This window comes from Elaeis guineensis, chromosome 7 (genome assembly GCF_000442705.2).
Source record: "Elaeis guineensis isolate ETL-2024a chromosome 7, EG11, whole genome shotgun sequence".
NCBI classification, from domain to species: Eukaryota; Viridiplantae; Streptophyta; class Magnoliopsida; order Arecales; family Arecaceae; genus Elaeis; species Elaeis guineensis.
In genome coordinates, this window is record NC_025999.2 from 19,649,379 (window position 1) to 19,669,476 (window position 20,098).

Genomic DNA, 20,098 nt, shown 5'->3' on the forward strand with positions numbered 1-20,098 from the left:
TTATATGAAGAATCAAGAAAAGCTATAAAAGGTAAATGCTCATTATCCAATCTCAAAAAAAAAACCTTTAAGTTTAGCAGCTTTAACATAAAAGTCAACTTGATCACCCCAACATGTTTTATCTTATACATATATTTTGCAAAATGTGAAGCCATGGCATCACCAAAATTAAGATTTTTTCAAACGAAAATAGGATTAAAACAATCATCTTCTGAGATAGACAAGTTCAGTGTCACACAAATATCTCAACATTTTTTAGGAAGTGTCATTTTGCTTTACATTTACCAAAACACTTTTTTAAAATATATTAAACATATTCAAGTTTAAGATCAAGTCCAAATAACGCTATAATTCAAGTTTAAGCTAAGCTTTATTCAAGCTTAAACCGATTTCATCACAATTTAAGATTATCTGGCTGATATTTTTACATTCGTTTCTGTCCAAGTTCAAAAATAAGTTCAATTAAATTTGAAATAAAGCTAAACAAATCGAGCTTGATCTCAGAGTCCAAGCTCAAAATTAATTTTACCAAGCTACATCATAGTCCAAGCTCAAAATTAATTTTACCAAGCTACATCATACCCAAGCTTGATGAAGCTCGGCTCGATAGCACCCCTTTGCAAATGGGCCTAAGTAAGCCGGACTTGAGCTAGCTCAAATGAAGACGAGTTGAGGCCAAGCTCACCCTAGCCAGCTTTCAACGAACTCGAAAAAATTGAGTTCAAATTGAACTCAGACTTCTCTGCTGAAATATTTGTCCCACAAGAAGGTGTAATCAGTCTGTGTTTGGCTTCGAACCCTTCCCGAGCCCTCGCGGACGCCCACCTCCACCCCGCTCTCATCGCCGCCACCTGCCGCCGGTCTCCACCGTCGCCTTCCTCCCCATCATCCCCGCCGTCGGCCTTCCCCCGGGTGCTTTCCTTCCTACAGATCTCCGAAAAAGAGAAACGCAGACCTCCTCCCTGCTTCAATGGAAATCTAGTAAACTATAACGAAGGAACTCTGTAACTCCTAGGGTTTCCATCGCATTGCACAGGGACCTCGTCCCCTTTGTCGCCGGTGTTAATGGAGAAAGCGTCGTTGCTGCTTTTCTCCGGCATCCATCTGGACCGGAAAAGATTCGCTGGAGACATCACCCGATTTAAGGTAACGTCTTCTCCTTCTTTTTCCTCCTGATAGAATTAGGTCGCGATTCTTTTTGATAAAAAAACCAATTTTTATTAGGAGTCTAAACGAACGCAGTTGTAATTTTTGTTTTTGTTAGCCGAAGAAGGAGCTGGAGAAACCTGAGGAAGTGGAGGCTGAAGCAAAGGAGTCGATGGAGGTGACTGGAAGCAGGAAAGGGAAGAGGAAGCGGAAGGCTAAGAGTTCTGGTGATCTATCTGTACTTAGTAGGGGCTTTAATCATCTCTAAAAGGACTTATTTTTTTAATCTTTTCTTTTGTATTATTTGAATTTTGGTGCTTCAGAAATCGTAGAAGGTTTCAGTGTTTTTAGGAGTTCGGAAACCTTACAGTCTGATGGAGAGACAAATAGTATGGAAGTCGATCTCTCTCAGCAGAGGAAGGAAATTGAAAAGCAACTGGAGGTTGAGTTTGCTCTTAGTTATGTAATTTTTAGTCCAGAAGTAAAGTTATTTGATAATAAAAAACTTTTTTAATAAAAAATGCTTGCTTGATTGCAGAAAGCTTCGATTCTGCGTAAGAAAAATGGGATACATATTTCTGGCCACAACATTCCTTCTCCACTTGAGAGTTTTGGAGAACTAAGTTCAAGGTATATATTTCAACTTGGTGATGTATTGCTTTGATATTCTTGATATAGTTTCCCGATTGAATGCTAGTGTCTGGATAACTGGAAGGGTAGTGCAGCTTGTGCTGCTTGTTTTGAGCTAAAAACTTTAAAACTACTTTCTCTGAACCACTACCCAGCTGAATGTGATCAACTTTATAAACTATGCTTTTATTCTTTACTCATTTCGAATTAAGTCTTTGACTTCAAGCATACTGATCTCTTTACCACACATCCAAGTTTTTGATTGGGTCATCATGCCTGTATCTTTCTTTTTTTTTTTTTTGGTATTTCTCCTTAATGCTGTTCGTAATTAGGACATAGATATAAATATGTTGGTATTTGATTTGATTTTTGGATCTGAGAAAAAGAACTTGTTAATATGTGAAAGTATTTTAGATCTCAGGGAAAGAAAAAAGAAAACTAATGGGGGTTGAGCATGCAATCCAAAAGGGCAATTTCTTAGCCAAAAAACTGAAGAGTAATTGCAGAATAAAAAATAAAAAAAAAGACAGACCATGACAAAAGAGGTTTGAAGACTACTTCCATGAAGATAGGATGCTAACTGCAGCAGCACTAACTTGCATCAAGAGAGAGAAATAGAGAGAGAGAACTATTATCAATAATAACTCTCTCTAAACCTTGAATGAACCCGTCTTTTTAAGATGGTGCTTCTACTTTTCTACAGTATGACTCTACTCTTGTTTCTTTCTAAAATCAAGAGAGATAGAACTAAAATTGGTTCAAGAGCCTGTAGATAGAACAAGGAGATAAGAAATAGGGTTGTTTAGCCTGAGGATTCCCTGCTTTGGCTAGCCATTGAAATCAACTGCCCCATCTATCCTTACCTCTCATGCACGTCAGTTCCCCAGCTGTAATTGCTGTCCTATTTGGCCTCCTTATAGTGGCTGACCTAGTACATTGAACTTCTTTGTGGAGGGCCTGGAAACTTATACCAGAAACATCTTAGGAAACAGCCCTCAATTAAGCTAGTAACCTATGATTGCCCTAAAAGACACTGAATTTTTTTTTTTTTTTTTTATAAACCTCTAATAAGGAAAAAAGCACACAACAAACGGCACTTAATTTCTTACTTGCTCATGCTCAATCTTCTGCTTGTGCCACCTATTATGTGATCTTCTTTCTTGAATTCATCATTCTAGTGTGCTGGATTAAGGAGAATTCTCTCTGTTGGTATTGTTTTTTTTTTTTTTACATGTTTCTTCTCATTTTTGCCAGCCAGCACCTGTTCATACTCTTCACCCTCCTCCTACAATGTAGCTACTCACATCAGTTAGGTCAGTTGTTGGCTAAGCGACTCACATCTTCATGTTAAAACCATGTAGTTGTTGCTCAACCTTTCTTCTCTTCTTGTTTCCTATTTTTTGTGTTGATGTGCTTGTTTGTTGCCCTTAATTATAAAAGTATATGTCATGCTCTTATGCCTCTTGACTTCTCAATTTGCAGTGCCACTTGGTAGGTCTTTTCTGTCGTCTACAATATAAATTTTCTATTTAGTTTAAATGGATGTTCTTAATCTAGCTCATTTATTTTGGAATTGAGTAATTTTCACTTCATAGACATGTGACCTCATTGTAAGATCAAAGAGAACTTTTGGTAGAGTTTTGCACTCTCTCTCGTTATAGGAGCTGATGGAACTTGTGCAACTAATTAGGGTCTTATTATGTGGAAATCTTCCTCCATTGACCTTGTCTATCCTTTATTGCACTAAAACTACTCGCTCACATGTATATACATTATTTACCTTCTAAAGCTCAAATTTTATTTTCAATTTTAGATCAGCGTATTCACTTATGCATGAGATTAGTTAATTTTTTTCTTAAGCGGTTTATTGTTTTTATAAACTTATAACTACTTATTGTGGGTAATTTTTTTTAAAAAAAAACAAGATAGACTGTAGCTATATTCACTGTTCATGCCCTTATGCACATCTCTGGGAAGCTTTACAAGCTCTTTGTTCTTTGCTAATACGTAAGGGCATTATTAGTGTTGGATTCCTCTCCTAAATGGTTTAGTCATTGTAGAAAAATAGATGATTGTGTTGTTGTTCTTGAAATTGTGACCTGTCTTGTGCTACATGAGTGTCTGTCATTTTGTTGCAAGATGATGCCACTAAGATCAATATAGTTGCAAACTACTAGCATCCGATAATTGATTAAAGTTTATGATTAAGCATCAAAATGAATGATATAGAAAGAAACTTAATTTTAGGCCACAATGCAAAAATGGTTGTTCCCATTATCCCTGTTTATCATAACTTGATTTGGCATGTCCACAAGAGGAAAAAGTGTCATAACTTTAGGCAATGCTATAGAAACTCCCAAAAGAAAATTCTCAATTTATGAGGGATGAGATTCTATATCTATATCGATAGAAGAATAAAATTCTAGTTTGTTGTTGTTCATGACTACTTGCTTAATCAGTTGGATTGGGACATAACCTACCTGTTGAAGTTCTCTCGTGTTAGAAAATTGATTTTCAGGAGGATGCTACATGTAGTTTAACCCACTATATCATGATATTTTGATGCATCCATATTTCTATATATGTAAACTCTTGGTTCTTTTTTTTTTTTAATACCTTTTTTTTTCCAAAAAACTGCTTTTCTTGTCCTAAGGCAGTATTTTAGTGTGCATATGAAAAATTTATTTTCAAGTTATGCTGAAAAGATATTGATCTTGTGAACAGGTATGGCTGTAAATCATATTTAATGCGCAACTTACAAGAGCGTGGATTTAAAGAGCCTACACCTATTCAAAGGCAGGCTATTCCAGTACTGCTCTCGGTATGCTCTTCTGTTTAAGCTATTTTCTCTGGCACTTTTTTTCCTCTTGCTCTTTTTTCATCCAAAGATTTTAGTCTTAGCTCAATAATTTTCTATTTGAGCATTCTCTGACTATTACCAAAATAATTTTACTATCCTTTACTGTTAATGTACTTAGCTACTGTTTGATCGTTTCAGTTAATGTTTAATTGTCCTAACTTGTTTCAGGGTCGGGAGTGCTTTGCATGTGCCCCCACAGGTTCTGGCAAGACTTTGGCCTTTTTATGCCCGATTCTTATGAAAATTAAGGTAGCATTATATTACAAAGGGTATGGACAATCATCTCTTTAAAATGTTGTGTTCACATATGTGAGAGGATTCGTTTACTGTCATTAGCCAGGATGCAAAGATGGTGTAAAGGCTGTAATACTTTGTCCCACAAGAGAATTAGCTGCACAGACCACTAGAGAGTGCAAGAAGCTGGTAAAAGGAAGGAAATTCTACATTAAATTGATGACTAAGGAGCTCTCAAGATGTGGTAATTTTGACAAAATGCCCTGTGACATTCTCATATCGACTCCACTTCGCTTGGATTTTGCTATGCGCAAAAGAAAACTTGACCTAAGTAGGTATGCTCTAAATTTTTCCAAAATATCCTATTGCATTTAAGACATAATACACATGATCATCTTTTGTCTTAAGTTATGCTTTAATTTTGTTTTGTAGTTTCCTAGATCATTCTAATAGTGGTTGCTATTCTTAAGGGTCAAAGCTTGGCATGGTGCATGGAAACATTGTCTCTTTTGTCATGGCTTCTGTCATGCTGACTGTTGCTAGTAAGCTTCACCACACAGGGGACATGTCAGTGTTTAGAATATATGTAGTGTAGATTGCATGGTGAAACCCAAATGCATTGCAAAATTTAAAAGCATAAGATCAAGGATTATTGGGTGGGATGACAAATAGCAGAACAGAGAGCCTAGATTACATGGTGGATTTGGTGTAGAGCATGTACATCTGGATGTGTGAAATTCTTGATAAGCTGTAGTAAGTTGACCACAATGTATGCAAAGAGAAGTGTAGTTAATATGAAAAAGGGAGTGAGACTGATAAATACTTGTTTTACAAAAAATATTAGATACTCTGGTAGAATAGTTTCTGCCCAACTTCAAGGCAGGAAATAGAACTGAGAAAAGCTTGGGGGAGAATATGAAGAAGTTTTTTTAGTGACACAGATCTCTTTGTCAGTGTCAGGGCATGCATACCCAAGGAAGAATTTCAGCAGAAAATGATGCCATGAAACTTTTGGGCTCCCCCCCTCTGTGTGGTGGTATACAGGCTGTGCAAAATTTTTTCTTAGATCAGATGGAAACCATAACTTGGGAGAAAGGTAAGACCACCGATCACATCTAAACATACATGATCCTTAATAATTAAGATCATGTACAAATATTGTTAGACTCAATGTTGTATGGACATATGACATGGGTGTCGATTGTCCAAGTGTCCGGAAGAGTTGACATGATATTTTGTAAAATCAGATATTTGGAAATATCCTTATTATGTACAAATGTGTAGGCAGAACCTTGAGGCAAAATGCCTAGGCAGTAGGCAACTAGAGCCAGAAATCCTTAAAATCATTAAAGTTAGCACATAGCACAATAGTCTTACATGAGGAAAATCACAAATAATTGTCTGAGTATACATAATACATATGCATGTACATGTAGATTACAGTATGCATATATACATATACATATGTTATCTGCATGTGCATGCATTCATGCATGAATAGTGTCTGGCAAGAGAAATTCTGGACCATTGGGTTTGCTTCGGTCCATATAAATCATTGGGCGTTGAGTTGGCACAAATTTTGATGTCTTCGTTCCTAAATCCAGCTCCAATTTTCAGCTGTTGAGAGTGCAAAGTTCATTTCTTTTTGTGATTCTTCCAAAATCCAGAACACTCCCATCAACTATTCTGTTTGTTAGAAAGCTATTGTAGTGATGTTGCGAGTTAGGATTCATGATCCCAATCCCAGCATCCCTATTACAATGCCAGTGTTACATGCTTTTCCCTCTATCCCTCTTGGGATCCCACAAACATCCCTCACGTGATCAGATAGTTCCCAGGATTTTGCTGGAGTTTGAGTGCCTTGAGTCTGTAACTCTGTATGATGTAATAGGACATTACTAAGAATTTAGATTGGACTTAAGGTCCTTGCAGGCTAAAGTTGTTGTATTTGCGCAAGCAATTGAGCCATGGACTTGTGAATATTGGAAGTTTTCATTGTGGGGCTAGATCCTTTTCTGAACTATGGAGAGTCTGGACCATGATTTCTTTTAGTATGGAGAGTCCACATATCTTCAAAGTCCATTTGATCTCTGATTTGATTTTCAGTGTGTATAGAGATTAATCTTTTTTTGCTTTTTGTAAACATATGAAAGTGTCCTTGAAGGAGTAGTGGACACATGCCAAAGACAGACCAGGTATTCCTTCAAGTTATATCATACAAACTATTACATAATGTCACTTTTCACTGTTTGATATTATTAAAATAATGAGTAACAACAATTATTGAAATGAAGTTATGTAGTTGAGCCATATTTTCTAATTTTTCTTCAATTAACAATTTCTGGTTTATCCTTGTTAGTTTCAAACATTTGTAGCTACATAAAGACTTGATGATGTTGGGCTGTGGCTGCTGACCATAATGAAACCAATCAAACACGTCATAAGCTGGTGTGTTCATAAGACGGAATAACATGATCTGATTAGTCCAAATAAACTTTGAAAATCTGATGCAAACTTAGAGCCCTTGGTACATAGCTTGTACACATGATTTCTTTGACATGTGTACATTCCTCTCTTATTTCTATTCCCTTTGCATTGATCACTGAGCACCAGATATTGATTGAGTACTCAATTATGAGTGGCTTTACACTTGCAATGTAATAGTCACATGATAACTGTCGTCATTTTTCGAAACTGCAGGTGTAGCATAGATTTCTCAAGTACCATATTGACATTATTTTGATGAATTTTCATGATGCAGTCATAATTAATTATGTTTTTGATTTATTTTCCATTCATGCATTTTTATGTAAATCTAAGGCAAATAAGAGATTCAAGAAATACACCGAAGAAATCTTATGGAAACTTTTAATGCTTCTGATAGTTAACTATGTGAGTATTCAAAAATTAAATTTGCTATCACATTAAAAAAAAAAAAAAAAGAGAACAACAAATAAAGAAAACATAAATGCCATCGATTATGAAAAAAATCATGTACCGGAAATAGTGAACGTGTGGCACTTACTGCAAATTATATTTTTTGTTCCCTCAGATTGCTAAGTTCCAAGAATTAATTAGAACTGAAATTAAAATAAAACAGCTGTTTAGCAGGATCATGCATCTATCTGCTATTTTAACAGTGAATACCACATTAATATGCTTCCATTTCTATCATGATACTTTGGTAACTGCTCTAGTATTTGCTTCATGCAGGGTGGAGTACCTTGTCTTGGATGAGTCTGATAAGCTATTTGAGCTTGGATTTGTAGAGCAAATTGATTCTGTGGTTAAAGCATGCTCCAACCCTTCAATTATACGTTCTTTGTTTAGTGCCACACTGCCTGATACTGTTGAACAACTTGCACGCTCCATAATGCATGATGCAGTTCGAGTTATTGTGGGTAGAAAGTGAGTACGACAATTTAAATAAGAATCACCATTTCCATATCTAATTTTCCAAATCATTCTTTCTTATTACGAGAAATTTTGATAGGAATTCTGCATCAGAGTTGATAAAGCAAAAGCTGGTTTTTGCTGGAAGTGAAAAAGGAAAGCTGCTTGCTCTACGGCAAAGCTTTGCAGAGGTATGTTACTTATTTTCATGGTGTCCACGTCTCTTGCTTGAGGCAAATGTAGGGCTTGTAGCTGTGCCAATTTGATGCTTGTGTAGTTGCATGCTGTGAATAAAGCTACACAAAAATGATATATTTTCAGCTAGTTATGCTACTATTCTCCAATTACACCTGGGTCATGCTTCCTTTTGTCTGATTCCCCTTTTCTGTAGCAGAAGAGTAAGTTTTTTCCTTATTTATTTTTATCTTGGTAAACTAATGCTTGTGTCTACATGATTTTGATATAATACTTGGGTACATTAATATTGATTCATCTGAGCAGTAGAAGTTGCTACCCTCTTTAACTGGAATATGCTGTTTGACTGTTGATTTTAATTGTTAGAGTTATTCAAGTTTTTACCTAAACATTCTTTGATAGAAGACATGCACTTGAACCATCATTTCAGAGGTGTTAGTTCATGCATCTGAATCACTTTGTTTCAGGTTTTTGCTTTCTAGTACTTGCAGCATGTTCATTCTGCTTACTAGTTCTTGTTTTCTGTTAACTGGTAGTGTCTGAATCCTCCAGTATTAGTTTTTGTACAAAGCAAGGAAAGGGCGAAGGAGCTTTACAAGGAATTGGCATTTGATGACATAAAAGCTGATGTCATTCATGCAGATCTAACTCAGCAGCAGGTAAACCCATATAGCATGGATTCTTCATGAAGAGCAATCTACTACGAACTAGTTTTCTATCTCATGCACCAAGACTTTACAATTCTGAACGCCATAATTGGGAGGCCCATTAAACATTATTATTTTTTTTCTTTTTGTTAATCCACTCTTTATCACTTTTTCTAATGATTTTCATTGTTTATTTTTCATTTTTGCTTGTCCAGCGAGAGGATGCGGTTGATAACTTCAGAGCAGGCAAAACATGGGTTTTAATAGCAACTGATGTCGTTGCTCGGGGTATGGATTTTAAGGGCATCAACTGTGTTATTAATTATGATTTTCCTGAATCAGCTGCAGCCTACATTCATCGAATTGGTAACACCCTGGATCTTACTTCTTGGCTGTTCTTACTAATATCAGCAAGTGATAATGATGTCTAAAATAACAAAATGTCATAGTATTCTATGTTTGGTTACATGTATCCTGTGTTCATCAGCCAGTTTGTCAACCTGCCTGTTTGAGCAGTCAGGGTCACCATGTTTTACATACGGCAGGCCTGTTCGGCAGCCTGTATCTGGACACTCTGGTATACCTCCCTTGTGAGTTGGAGGAAGCATAGATTTTGAGGAAGTAAGAGGTGGTGTGGTTGGGGTTGTAAAATCCCAGCAAATCAATTTGGAGCTCTCCATCTCTTTTCACCCTGACTCATGTGGGAGACATCCCAGATGTGATGGGGTCATCCTGATAGGCTCTGCATGTCTTGTGCATGCAGAATCCAAAAGCTCATCCAAACACCTTTCCGTTGCTTCTAGATGATGTTTACTATTACAACAGAGGTAGTTGATAAAGCTAATATGACCACATAATGATGCCCATGGGAAGAAAGTTAAACTAGACATGGTTATGACTGCCCTGTCTTCCATTTATTTTCTTAGCTACTAAATCTACAAATTTCAATGCACCATCAGGTCGATCTGGAAGAGCAGGAAGAACAGGGGAAGCAATAACATTCTACACTGAAGAGGATAAGCCATTCCTGCGAAACATAGCCAATGTGATGGTAGCTTCAGGATGTGAGGTTCCATACTGGATACTGGCATTGCCCAAGCTCAAGCGTAAGAAGCACCGGCCAAAGCGAGACTCAATCTCAACTATTCCTGAGGATAATGCGGAATGAGAATGCAAAAAGTCCATCGACAACATCAAAAATCCTTTCTTTTTGGATCTTCTGGATTTTGTTTGCCTACTCACCTTATGGCATCATGACCTTATGATTAGTCAACTCTTGTTAGCTTTTGCCTATACGGACACCTGCTGCTGTTTACTTCCCTTTATCTTTTCACTCTTGCCATCAGTAATATCCAAGAGCCTCCAATCATGATGCTCAGATATAAGTCTAAATGCAATCACTGAAGCCATCTGCCTAAGCTGACCAAGGTTAATCATTTCCATTCTTAATCCATTTACTTGTGACAAAAAAATTTTGTAAGTGATTAGATGTTGAGGATGGTTGTCGTTTGTTTAGATATTGCTCGTTCTCTGCTCATTCTTTGTTTATCTCTTTTGTGAATTTGTATCATGTGGATAAGACTATTTATGGTCCTTGAAGCCAAAGTAATGGTTCCTGTTTTATGAAAGAGTGCTTTTTTTGACTCCTGAAGTCTGAATTTATACTTGAAGCCTAGTAATGATTCCTGTTGTATTATAGTGATTTTTGACTCTCCATGTCTTACTTTGTAACCTGAGAAACAAAGGTTGATATATTAAATATCTGAGGACTGGCAAATCTTTAGAATCATAATTTTTTTGCATCTTGTTTTGTGTGTATGTTATTCATTGAACTGTAATTTTCCGATCCATGGAGTTCCATGGTGCATGCAGGAGATCTGTCTTCATAAACTCTATAAATTTTTATTTACTGATGTCTTGTCATCTCCAAGAATTACAGAAAAATGTGGAACATGAAACTGATGGATGAAGATAGCTCTAAGTAATTTAAACATAGGGAATATGGAGAAATAGATTATATAGCAGAAATGATTTTCATGGTCTTAGCGTCGTCCTGTGAAGCGCTCCTGCGCGGTGGTGGCTGTTGCTCCAGCATTAAGAGCCCCTGCGCACAGCAGTTGTGTGCCACTCAAGATGATGGTCAGTGCCTCCAGTGTTCTCTGCGCAAATGGTAATGAAATGGATGTCCTCTTAGATACTGGAAACTATAGCTTCGTGTCCCGGAGCAAAGTTAATCATGGTGGTGATCAAGCCAGGTCTGCTATCAGTTGAGTCAACAAGCACTTACCAAGTTTGGAGGCCTTAAGCTTATGCTAATCTCTTTGCATGCCAACCTGAAGAAAAGAAGAGTTTTGGTGAATGACATGATGATTGGTTCTTTTCATAGATATTCTGGCTTTGCTGGCCTAAATGTTGAAGATTTTAGTCAATTATTTCTTTGATGTGGATGTCGTGCCATGCTCCAGCCAAGCTTCCAATCTCAAATCTTTGCTCAAATAATTTTGGATTCGAACTTGAGCTGTTAATGGTGGCTTGTTAATGAAGCAAGAGCATGAATCCCCACTGCAAATTTTATGCTTACAGTGGAAGCTAATGTTGATCCATAAAAATCAATTTGATGGCTAAAATATTTTGGTTGACAAAATTCACCTATTAAATCAATATTCATATTGGAAAAAAATTTGAACTTCAGGTTTTTCACTCTAAGTAGTACAAAAAAAAATCAAAACAAAAAAAAAAAAAAAGGGGGAGAACTCAAGCATATTATATGCCCATATAATTTTTATCTACGTAATGAGCATTCTGAAACTTCACATGACAGATGAGCAGTTCTCAAGCATCTCAAAAATATTACATCTATGTTCAGGCTCGGGCTGTGACAACATTAATGATGGAAAACTTTTAACTGATCTATTAGAATGAGAAGTTTCAACCACAAAAACTTGAAGTGCTTACCCCATGGCTAGAAGAGTGAGGGCCCAAGTAATTATAGAAGAGGCTGCGGCTGATAATAAGCTAGCCGGACTCCCTTCGAGGACATCTCGTAAGCCAGAGAGCGAAGTAGCAATCCCCACAACTCCAGCAATGAGTGCAAAGATCACAAAAAATCCAGTTGCCAGGTTTCCAATCGGATCATATATTGGAAACAGTCTAATTGGTACCGGCAAGTTTAACACTGCCAAAGCATATGAATGTTGAACACTATCAGTAGCATGTCTGCTAAGTTGCCCAAAACTCACATCCCTTCTATTTTCATCTGGCCCTGTATCAAGCCACATATCAAGGATCCATGATTCGAGAAATGTAAAGTATTATTAAGTTGGAAAGGAGGAGTAGAAGTATGTAAAATAGAGTGATTCAAAATTCATCAGATCATGGATCCTTCATATAGGGCTGAGATGAAGATATTGCCAACACCGATTCAAATTAGGGCACCATTGTAGGCTAATCAACTTACCTGCATAAGGAGTCTCATCGATGCTATAGTTAAGGGCCCAACCAGCAATGGCTGCGACAATAATATACATTATGAGGTTGAGAAAGAGGAGGATGGATGCAAGAGCTGCTGGCCCCTCAGAGGCCATGGTAGAAGGTGGTAAGTGTAGCCTGAATGTGTTTTAAAGAACCAAGTATGACTAACTTGGCAAGCTCAAATGCATATATATATATATAGGCCAAGTCTATAAAGGGAGTGATTGTAATTTAATGACTGCAGCATAACAAATTGGTCTGCCTTAAGTTCAAAGGAATGGATGACATTCCTTGCTGCTATAGGAGATATCTCCTTCCCTTTCTCCTATGGGAAGGAAAGTATTTCTTTTTAGTATTCCATGCCTGCAAGCCAGTCCATACACGAGAAGAATCATCTGGGAGAAGTTATGATTTGCTATACAAATATATCGATACATGCATTTAACACAGAAATTAGGTGTTTACAAATGCAATCCTTATTGGGATGAACTATGTCAGATTCACATTTCTATTATTTCAGACCTTATCACCATCAAAAAAAGAAAAAAAAATCAGACCTTATTGTCTTAGCAGCACCATTTAACGGTCCTTGGGACCAATACTTCCTCATCAGGATGTGCATCCCAGATCTTATTAATTAAATGTTGTTTGATACTAGTATATTTAGATAGATTATGATCTACTAGCAGCAAAAAGAGATTCTACTACAGTGAGCCATCCAAGTCAGGTATTGCCAAAACTATTACTAATTGCATCCATAACCAACAACAGTTGGCCCATTTTTTGTGGTTTATCATATGGAATTAGCAAGTAATCTAAGCCTGGATCTCGATAATAATCTGAATTCAAGTAATCTCTGCAGGAATAAAAGGAAACTGCAAGAAATTCTCCAGTTGTCATTATAGAGCTTGCTGACAATTTGCTCCTATTCATGGAATATTCTATCTTGAACTCCCAAAAGAAAAAAGCAGATGAAATTATTAAAAAAAAATAACAAACCAAGGAAAAGAAAAGGAGACTAAAAATATGTCAGAGAACATGAAAAGAGGTGGTATAAAGTGGAAGGGCATATAATCTTTGCTTTGTGCCCCACTTCAAATCAATTTCTTGCTTCAAACCTGCACCTGCAACTTCTTAGCAGCAAGAGCCTCAGATTCAAAGTTGGCTCCCAAAGAATTATTGTTTCAACTAGCACAAAAGTCACCACATATGGCTCCATCTTTGAAGCTGGGCAACGATCTTCCAAGTAGCCTAAGTAAAATATAAACAACATGGTCTAAAATGTCACAATTGCAGTTACATTAACCTTTTATGTAAAATTTCAGCAACAGGTAGATTTTGCATCAGCAGGGGGGCAGCTGCTGCTCGTTAGTAATCATGTAAACATTTTAGACGCAAAAACACATCTTTGCCTCGTCTCTCGGTTTCATGTCCCACATGAATAAACCAGCAATGATTTGCCACACCCTGTTAGCAAAAGTTGGTATGCGTAAATATATGTTGAGTGAAACATGGTCAAATTAAAAGAAGTATACACATAAATAGATGTATTTCTACGTAGTAGTTTTAGATGTGCCTCCCAGCACATAAGCAAGAGAAGGTGTTTATGTTGGCTGTCTCATGCTTCCTTGTCAACCTCCATGCATTTCCTTCTCCATATACGCTGATATGCGCCTTGTGCCAGAGTGGGAGGTTGACAAGAATTGCCTTTTTTATTTACTCTTAGTACTACATAAGTAGTGCATAAATTTAATGTTGTTTGTAAATTTTCATGCAAACAATTTTGATAATTCAGAGTTATCAAAGAGGTGGAACTCTGGACTAGCATGTTAAGCCTGACTGGAACTGATATGCAGGTCTGCCTGTCTATGTTAGTAATGTAATTACTCAGAAAAATTGTTCATTATAAAAGATGCAAAAATCCTTTTTCTAAGATGATCCAGGCAGAATCAAACCTTTGCTGTTATTGCTATTACACATTGGTAAAATCTTTTCCCTCATTTAAGAGTAGAAATGTTTTAATTGTTTGAGACATTTTCTAGAATTTGTGAACTTGAGGAAATTTAAAGCCTGCTAAGCATTCCATGTTAAAACTTATTAAAAGAGAGAATTTTGTACTAGATTTTTGAATCCTTGTTTTTGTATTGTACTTCCTAAAATATTTTTATTATCTCTATTTTATTTGCTTTAATATTGTTTACTTCAATGATGTTTTAACCAATAACACATAATATTTTAGAAGCATTTTTTCACTTTTGCTCTATTCAATCACTCTCAGGCACACGCAAGCAGGCTGATATTTATTGTAACTGTGACAAAACAATGCCGTTTTCCAAAGCATAATTGAGCTCAACTTCCTGTTGAAACAAAATAAAATTATGAGTGCATAAGAAGCTCCATGACTTCAAACATGTCATATGGCTTGTTGGGACTATTCAACCGACCTTCGATTCTGACTCTAAATCGGCCTCACGAACATAAGATGCCGACTAACAATCACTTGACCGACCTACAGTCAGCGATCCTCAGCCATCGACAGACTTAACCACGATAACTCGGCTAATCTTAGATTGATGATCATCGGTATAACAGAGTTACCGATCGATGCTCATTCGAATTTTCACGACTACTACCGACATACGATCGACGTACTATTATTACCAACATAGAGTCGGCTTATCTGAAATTGCCAGCGCAAAAAGCACATAATGGTCAGAACATGATTAGTGGTGGGTATAACTATCCATCTCGCGATTACATAATGCCAGAATATGTGGGACCCATATATCTAACTGTTACAAACGGTTATCAACTACTCATCTATAAAAGGATGTAAATGAACAGCATTTGGTAAGACATTTATAGGCTGATACTCTGCCTTCCTAAAAATTCTATCTGCTGTTCACCACTCTCCACTGAATTAAGCATCGGAGAGTCCCCACCAGACACAACTCCTGTTAGTGCGGACTTCTTTTGCAGCTGCTCTTCTCTAGCAACATGCGCAACAGGAGATTGGCCGCAATAGATTGGCGCGTTAGGTAGGAGGAGAATATGAGCAACCATGGCTAAGATCAGAGCTCAGCATTCAACAGGATCCGCGAGGCAATCTTCCCACCGAGAAGATATTCCTCCTTCTCTCCCATTAACAGAGCCCAGCTCTTCGCATCCTGTAGTCACTACGGATGCATAAATTGTTGTCTTGATGCAGCAAATGAAGATGTTAACGGAGGCAATTCACAGCCTCCAACAGCAACAAACATAGCAGCAACAACAACTGTCGGTGGAGGAGTCGGTGGCTCATTCAGTACCGTCTAGGCACAGCCACCATCCTTCACGGCATTCACCCTCTTCATCTCCAGAACGACGGCCGTCTCAGCATTCTCATTGAGTCGAGCAACCGTGTTCTCGACATTCTCGCCACACCGTCCATCCTTCGTGACGATCTCCTTCTCCTTCTCATGTATATAGTATCAAGAAAGGAAAAAGGCCGCGTGAACCTTCTCCTTCTCCATCTTCAAATTCTTTGGAGGACTCTACCCCCGGATTATCTCAGCAACGACGGCTCGATGACTATGAGTGCAAGTTTCAGGAGATCGACCGCCAACTTATCCGACTTCAAATGGAAGGTCAGAAATCTTCCAGCGACTATAACTTCCACATTGCCCAACTACTCTCTCAGTGCATCCTGGACGAGTCGATTCCATCTTGATTCAAGATACCGCAGATGGAGCTATATGACGGCTCCACCAATCGAATTGATCACCTGGAGAGCTACAAGGCTCTCATGATGATCCAGGGCGCAACCGACGCCCTCCTATGCATTGGCTTCTCGGTGATTATTCGGAAAGCTGCTCGAGCTTGGTATTCTGGGCTAAGCCGGAGAGTATAAACTCCTTCGAGCAGCTCGAATATTCTTTCATGGCCCATTTCAGTACTAGCCGAAAGATACTGCGGACCTCAGACAGTCTCTTCTCTGTCAAGCAAGGCGAGATAGAGACGTTGAGAGATTTTGTGGCTCGCTTCAATGCGACCACACTTGAGATTAGGGATATCAATAAAAATATGACCATATCGACCATGAAGAGGGGTCTAAGGGAATCCAGATTTATCTATTCTCTAGATAATACTCTCTCCTGGACCTATGCTGAACTTTTGAAGCACGCATACAAGAATATTTGGACAGATGAGGGTGCTTTTGACTGACGCCAGACAGAAGAAAAAAGTCAGAAAAAGAAGCAGAAGAAAAGTGGAGCTCTAATCGAATCAAGTCGGTCAACCATCAATAAGCGAGCTTCACTTCGACGACGAAGTCCAAAGCCGAACAACTATGGCAGGTATGACTCTTATACTCTTCTTTCTACTTTCTGTGTGCAGATCTTGATGGACATCGAAGAAGAGGAGTATCTTCGATAACCCCCACCGATAAAAGTGCCACCGAGGAGCCATGATAGGAAGAAGTACTATCAGTTTCATCGTGATCACGGATATGATACCAAACAGTGCATCCAACTTAGGGATGAAATAGAGGTCCTGATTCGATGAGGCTATCTTGAAAAATTTTGATGAGATCGTCCGACTCAACCTCCCACCGACCAACAACCTCAGCCACAAGCTGAGAAAACGATCAATAATCGGCCAACGATGAGAGTAATCAATATGATCTCTGGATGACCGAAGGACCAGAGGATAACTTTCGAAGAAGAGTCGGCGAAGAAATGACGACTTGACAATATAACTTTTTTTTTGGAAGATGATATCCGAAGAATACAAACTCCCTATGATGATGCTGTCATTGTCTCGACGATGATAGCAAATTATGATGTAAAAAAAAAATTAGTTGATAATGAAAGTTCAATTGATATTCTTTTTTACTCGACTTTTTTTCAAATGTGACTATCGACTGACCGACTTAAAAGAGTCTCGATGCCATTTATCAGTTTCACTAGAGATACAGTTACCGTAGAAGAAAAAATTACTCTCCCACTAACCGTGGGAATAGATCCATAACAAAGTACTGTTCTCCTGACATTCACAGTCGTCCGAGTTCTGTCGGCTTACAACATCATACTTAGACGATCTGGACTTAATGTCCTGAGAGCAGTAGTTTCAACATACCATTTACTAGTCCGATTCTCAATAAAAAATAGAGTCAGAGAAATGCATGGAGATCAACAGCTTACTCGATATTGCTTCTTGATCTCCACACAAAATAATCAATCTGAAGGCTCTTTGTCTGTTGATAAATTGGACCAAAAAGATAATGAAGAAAGAAGCAAACCGATCGAGCAACTGATTTCCATCCCATTAAAAGAAGAAGATCTTCAGAAGACAGTTCAAATTGGATCACAGTTGTCTAATCCAGAGCGGCAACTACTGGTAAATCTATTAAAAGCAAATATCGATATTTTTGCTTGATCGACAATAGATATGTCAAAAATTTTTCTGGAAGTAATAATCCATCGGTTGTACATTGATCTTAAAGTAAGACTGGTGAGACAAAAGAAAAGACCTTTTGTTTCTGAAAGACAGAAGGTCATCGACGAAGAGGTTGACAAGCTCCTCATAGCTAATTTCATCAGAGAAGTTAATTATCTCGATTGGCTTACCAATGTAGTGATGGTGAGAAAAGTCAATGAAAAATGGAGAATCTACATTGACTATACAAATCTAAATGAAGCTTGTCCGAAGGACAGTTTTTCTTTGTCAAAGATCGATCAACTAGTTGATGCGACTTCGGAACACCGACTCTTAAGTTTCACGGATGCCTTTGCGGGCTATAATCAGATTCGGATGGCACCCGAGGATGAGGAGCACACTGCCTTCATAATCGATAAAGGCATCTACTATTACAAAGTAATGCCATTCGGTTTAAAAAATATCGGAGCTACTTATTGGGTGAAATTAGGCAAAATATAAAAATCTACGTTGATGATATGCTGGTGAAAAACCCTCAAACTTTTGATCATGTTCAAAATTTGAAAGAAGCCTTCAGTATACTTCAACGACATCGGATGAAATTGAATCCGACTAAGTATGCTTTGGAGTAACTTTCAAAAAATTTTTTAGATTTCTTGTATCACAACAAGAAATTGAAACCAATCTTGAGAAAATAAAGGCTATCATCAATATGAAGCATCCAAACTTTAAGAAAGAGATACAATAACTTAATGGAAGGATCATCGCACTCAGTCGATTCATCTCAAGGTCGACAGAAAGATGCTTGCCCTTTTAAAAGATCTTGAGACAAGCAAAAGACTTCTCATGATCAGACAAGTGCCGATAGTCCTTCGAAGATCTAAAAAGATATCTGGCATCTCCACATTGCTTATGAAAGCAAAGGTCAGAGAAATTTTGTATCTCTATTTGGCGACTTCAACGGAAGCAGTTAGTTCGATACTCATCTAGGAGGATGAAAATCAAATTCAGCGGTCAATTTACTACACCAGCAAGGTGCTTCATAATACTGAAATAAGATATTCAAGGACGGAGAAGATGATCTATGCTCTAATCATATCATCACAGCGACTTCATCCGTACTTTCAAACACATCCCATTGTTATCTTGACAGATCAGCTGTTGAAGATAATTTTATACTGATCTGATACTTCAGATCGAATGACGAAGTGGGCAATAAAACTCAATGAGTTTGATATTCAATATCGCCCGCGACCATCGATGAAGGTACAAGTTTTGGCCGATTTCATCGTCGAGTGTACTATATCTGATAATAACTCTGAGGATGAACCTAACGATAAATTAAAGCAAGTTGAAACTCTTGAGTCCGACTTAACATCGGTGTGGGTGCTACATATTGATGTAGCATCCAATGCACAAGGCAATAGAGCCGGTCTCATCCTCATCAATTTCGAAGAGATTGTAACCGAATATGCCCTTCGATTTAACTTCAAAATTTTAAATAATCAAGCCGAGTATGAAGCTCTCCTAGCTGGCTTGAAAATTGCCAAAGAACTTAACATAGACAATCTGAAGATCTTCACCAACTCACAGTTGATTACCGGACAAGTCAAGGGTGAGTTTGAAGCTCGAGATCCCGTTATGATGAAGTACCTTCAAAAGATGAAAGATCTTACATCAACTTTAAAATATTTTGAGATCTCTCACATTCCAAGAACAGAGAATGCTTGAGCCGACACACTTTTTCGATTTGCAACCACTTTGTTTAACTCGCTGGGTCGGATGTTCATCGAATGTCTCGAACAGTTGAGCATTGACAAATTCAAAGAAGTGCTACAAGCCAATGATGAGCCAAACTGGATGGATTCGATCGTTCAGTACCTAACTGATGAAACTCTACCTGCAGATCTTTCAGAAGCCAAACAACTAAGATGGATGGCCTCACAACATATTTTAATGAATGGACAACTCTATAAAAGATTATTTTCTCTTTCCTTACGGAAGTGTTTGAGATCAATGGATGCCGACTATGCACTTCGAGAAGTTCATGAGAAAATTTATGAAAATCACTTGGGAGATAAATCTTTAACTTATAAAGTTTTACGAC

General features: G+C 37.7%; 2 protein-coding genes across 3 annotated transcripts; one reads left to right on the forward strand and one right to left on the reverse strand.

Annotated features, from left to right (window-relative positions):
* Nucleotides 1-772: 772 nt before the first annotated feature.
* LOC105060426 (DEAD-box ATP-dependent RNA helicase 57) lies at nucleotides 773-10,733 on the forward strand. The gene is made up of 12 exons (XM_010944109.3): nucleotides 773-1,146; nucleotides 1,265-1,373; nucleotides 1,470-1,588; nucleotides 1,685-1,776; nucleotides 4,501-4,597; nucleotides 4,805-4,885; nucleotides 4,973-5,205; nucleotides 8,084-8,278; nucleotides 8,364-8,454; nucleotides 8,995-9,117; nucleotides 9,321-9,471; nucleotides 10,065-10,733. Exons 1-12 carry the CDS (start codon nucleotides 1,066-1,068, stop codon nucleotides 10,271-10,273), a joined length of 1,581 nt encoding a protein of 526 aa, XP_010942411.1. The 5' UTR covers nucleotides 773-1,065; the 3' UTR covers nucleotides 10,274-10,733.
* A 143-nt stretch (nucleotides 10,734-10,876) lies between these two features.
* On the reverse strand, nucleotides 10,877-12,732 carry LOC105060425 (membrane protein PM19L). Of its 2 annotated transcripts, none has more exons than XM_010944108.2 (4): nucleotides 12,563-12,732; nucleotides 12,061-12,280; nucleotides 11,393-11,438; nucleotides 10,877-11,264 (listed from the first exon to the last, which is right to left on the reverse strand). In XM_010944108.2, the coding sequence occupies exons 1-4, from the start codon at nucleotides 12,687-12,689 to the stop codon at nucleotides 11,148-11,150; spliced, it is 510 nt and encodes a 169-aa protein (XP_010942410.1). In that variant the 5' UTR covers nucleotides 12,690-12,732; the 3' UTR covers nucleotides 10,877-11,147. The 2 variants fall into 2 exon arrangements, with proteins under 2 accessions (XP_010942410.1, XP_073116829.1); XM_073260728.1 differs by having other exon boundaries at nucleotides 12,061-12,367.
* Nucleotides 12,733-20,098: the final 7,366 nt, after the last annotated feature.

What these genes read in the sequence shown, in the direction of transcription:
- LOC105060426 (XM_010944109.3), top strand. Translation starts at nt 1,066, where the DNA reads ATGGAGAAAGCGTCGTTGCTGCTTTTCTCCGGCATCCATCTGGACCGG. An exon ending in TACGGCAAAGCTTTGCAGAG is followed by an intron (nt 8,455 to 8,994) that starts GTATGTTACTTA and finishes GTTAACTGGTAG; the next exon opens with TGTCTGAATCCTCCAGTATT. An exon ending in AGCCTACATTCATCGAATTG is followed by an intron (nt 9,472 to 10,064) that starts GTAACACCCTGG and finishes ATGCACCATCAG; the next exon opens with GTCGATCTGGAAGAGCAGGA.
- LOC105060425 (XM_073260728.1), bottom strand. Translation starts at nt 12,689, where the DNA reads ATGGCCTCTGAGGGGCCAGCAGCTCTTGCATCCATCCTCCTCTTTCTC. An exon ending in CTCACTCTTCTAGCCATGGG is followed by an intron (nt 11,439 to 12,060) that starts GTAAGCACTTCA and finishes TCTTTTCTTCAG; the next exon opens with GTTGGCATGCAAAGAGATTA. An exon ending in GCTTAAGGCCTCCAAACTTG is followed by an intron (nt 11,265 to 11,392) that starts GTAAGTGCTTGT and finishes CCATTTGCGCAG; the next exon opens with AGAACACTGGAGGCACTGAC.